Here is a 2,980-nt window from a genome sequence, read left to right as displayed (position 1 = left end):
AAAATATCATTTATGGTCATAGCTGACGACCCTACGTAAGTCACAGACGGTCTGTCGTCCTCCGCACTCATGCGTTTCCTGACAGTCGCTGATAGCTTTTTATAGTCCATTTCCAATTCTCGTGTTAAAGACTGGACCCTGGCTTTAACCACAGGCTCGCTAGAGTTTAGTAGATCAACATTGATACAGAAGCAACCACATGTAATATTACTGCTCGAGGTGTTGCCCATGCTTTTATATGATGAGCTAGCAGCATCCATAGTTTGTGTCACTTTCATGCTCGTAGAGAATGTTACAGGCGTGTTCGAGAGAGTATCCGCGACACTTGTGGATAAATCTGATGTTATAGATATAGTATCACCTGAATGTAAGGAGAATGACGGATTCAGTGAAGGGGTATTTTGTACTGTGTAAGACGTGGGGTGGAGGTCCTCTACTATGACCGAGGAACTGGCTTCTCCTGGAGAACATTCTGAAACAGTCATTGAAACCTCATATAGAGAGGAGATTTCCATTGAGAGTGAGTCTTCCACAAAAGTCTCTTCTATCAGAAATGTTGTTTTTGAGCTAGGAGAAGATGCTTCAGTTATGATTGTGGTTTCTGATGACACGTCAACTGAAATATATAAATGTTTACACTCTTACTCGTGATAACCTGGCTTCATGAATAGATGTTCAACTTTGGGAACACGGCAACAAATAACCACTATTTAGCGCCTCCTAGTCATAGAATGGCCGATCTTGTTTCAAAGCTTCACAGTATGGCTAAAAAAGAACACACAAACTTACAACATTCAAACTCTACCCGTGTCCAATCTCCACCAGTAAAACAAAATAATAGTTTATCTTCAAAATTCCTGCATAAGTTGATAATGGTCGATTCTTGTATGGTCAAATCAAAATAGTGTTGAACATTGAATGAGTCGATTGAATGGTAACATTGGTGAAGATATAAAGGTAATTTGTTGGTTTCATTATTTCTGACGGTCATTTTCAGAAAATCAGTTGCTGAAATATACCAAAACGGTAAATTTTAACCATAGACCTTATTTACACGAAAGGGGATGACTACACTAATGGATTCCATACGCGTGTTTATATTTTCAAAACAAAACGTCCAAATTGCTACATGGTGTTGATTGGCCGAATTGGAAATCACGTGGCCTTATTTTTTTTTCTTATCGCGATTTCAAATACATTGTTAATTTGCTAAGTTTCATCACGGAATGTATATGCAATAGTTTTTAACGTGTTGACGATAGCACCAAAAATGTAGGAAAAACAGACTGAATATGACTTAACCCTTGCTACTAGATTTAGGGAATGTAGCTTCCAAATAAAGAGAAAATAAAGGAATTATCATTAATGATGACTTAAATACAAACAAATTTACATCAGTTGAAAAGCAGTACTTACGACAATGTGGAACATCACAGGGTTCAGCTATAATCGTCGATCCCTGACCATCAACATAACACCAGGCCCTGAATTGAGAATATCCTGGATTTCTACAGTAAGGTCCAGCTTGTACCCCACCAGAGAAAGTGTCTGCTAAGAATTTACGACCCTCCTCATTTCCATCACTCCATTCTCGACAATGTTTACCGGAAGTTGAGAAGGATTGTTTCCCTTGGTATTCGCTATATTCTTCTTTTAAATGACAAATCTCATCTGGAATAGAATGGAGTTTTAAGTCGAGTGGAAAGAAAGAAATCAATATTGCAATCAGAGAATCTCTATGGTCCTTAAGGTAGGCTGGATGTTGGCATGCTAGCATCAGTAAGAATGTGTTCTGACACTGCATAATGACCAGAGTCCGATATAATCGGCGACTTTTAGGAATCCAGTTAGGGACAAACTACGCTCACTAAATATGCGGCGTAGTAAGTTATGTTGCTCACCCAATGATTTCATCTAACACAAAATTTCTGGGCTCTCAATAGTCGATATGGAATTCACACCTACTCAACATAACTGGAAAGCCCTAGATGACAGTTCAGTTAAGCCTATTTTCACTAGTATCAGATACATGTAATAAGAAATAAACAAAAACTGGTTCTTACTACAAAAAGCAAGAGGGCAATATCCAACTGATTGGAAATTATCAACCCAACACCACGGTCTTTTCTTTTCTCCACCAATATTGCGACAGTAGTTCAACTGGGAGTCGGGATCGAATATTTTATGGACGGTAGTATTAATAGCTTTATCTAGTGGAGCATCGGCCCAGTTATCACAGGTTTTACCATCCCATGTATAGTTCATCTTTCCTTTATATTCATTAACATATTCTCCTCGGATACATTCTAAAGCTGAAATAAGGAGTTCTGACAGTCGCACAATGCTACACCTTTCATATATTACTATGAAATTGATTCCCTTTTGAGCTACCTGCGGTAAAGACTGGATTTGTCCTTTTGAAAAATCCACACTTCTCAAAATGTATTTTCTGGTAGTTCTACATTTGGTTAGTGAACAAGGATTCGAGTAATCATAGTTGATGATATTATTAGTTAGTTGTTATGATAGACGGCTCACCTTCAGTTTCAGCTCTTATGGTTGTTTTGAACTCACAAAACTCTTTTAAATTCTCCGATAAATCTCTGATTATAACAAACATGATCCTTGTAAAGGCGAAGGGTTGGCAGGAGAATGTTCTCACTCTATAAAGGTCTGTACTCAAACCATCATACTCGCATGGTGGTGCTTCAAATTCTTTATAAGCATTGTCACCGATAAAAGCAGCAGCAAAATCTACATTATCCCATGTCTCGTTTACTGTAATTTATCAAACCGATATGGAATTGCTAGTGGAAAAATGCACATTTATTCATAAATTCCTCTGTACCATTCAATCACTTATCAAGTCATTTATATCCCTTTTTGGCTAATAGAATGCTTTTTTTAAAACTTTTTGTGTTTTTAGCAGTGGCGTTTGTATAAATCATTAGGTGTAGGGACGGGCTTAAATGCAATTCCT

General features: G+C 37.6%; 1 protein-coding gene across 1 annotated transcript in view; it reads right to left on the bottom strand.

Annotated features, from left to right (window-relative positions):
• LOTGIDRAFT_176254 (hypothetical protein) overlaps positions 1 to 2,778 on the bottom strand; it is a gene marked incomplete at both ends in the record, with an annotated part of 3,749 nt that extends 971 nt beyond the window's left edge. The window contains 5 exons of the mRNA XM_009067814.1: positions 36 to 616; positions 790 to 1,008; positions 1,417 to 1,671; positions 2,064 to 2,312; positions 2,539 to 2,778. Coding sequence (XP_009066062.1) covers positions 36 to 616; positions 790 to 1,008; positions 1,417 to 1,671; positions 2,064 to 2,312; positions 2,539 to 2,778 — 1,544 coding nt within the window. The remainder of the gene's footprint in view (positions 1 to 35; positions 617 to 789; positions 1,009 to 1,416; positions 1,672 to 2,063; positions 2,313 to 2,538) is intronic.
• Between the last annotated feature and the right edge of the window lie 202 nt (positions 2,779 to 2,980).

Source organism: Lottia gigantea (genome assembly GCF_000327385.1).
Source record: "Lottia gigantea unplaced genomic scaffold LOTGIsca_860, whole genome shotgun sequence".
In the NCBI taxonomy this organism is placed as follows: domain Eukaryota; kingdom Metazoa; phylum Mollusca; class Gastropoda; family Lottiidae; genus Lottia; species Lottia gigantea.
The sequence above is the reverse complement of the archived record's forward strand: the minus strand, read 5'-3'. Positions and strand labels throughout refer to the sequence as shown.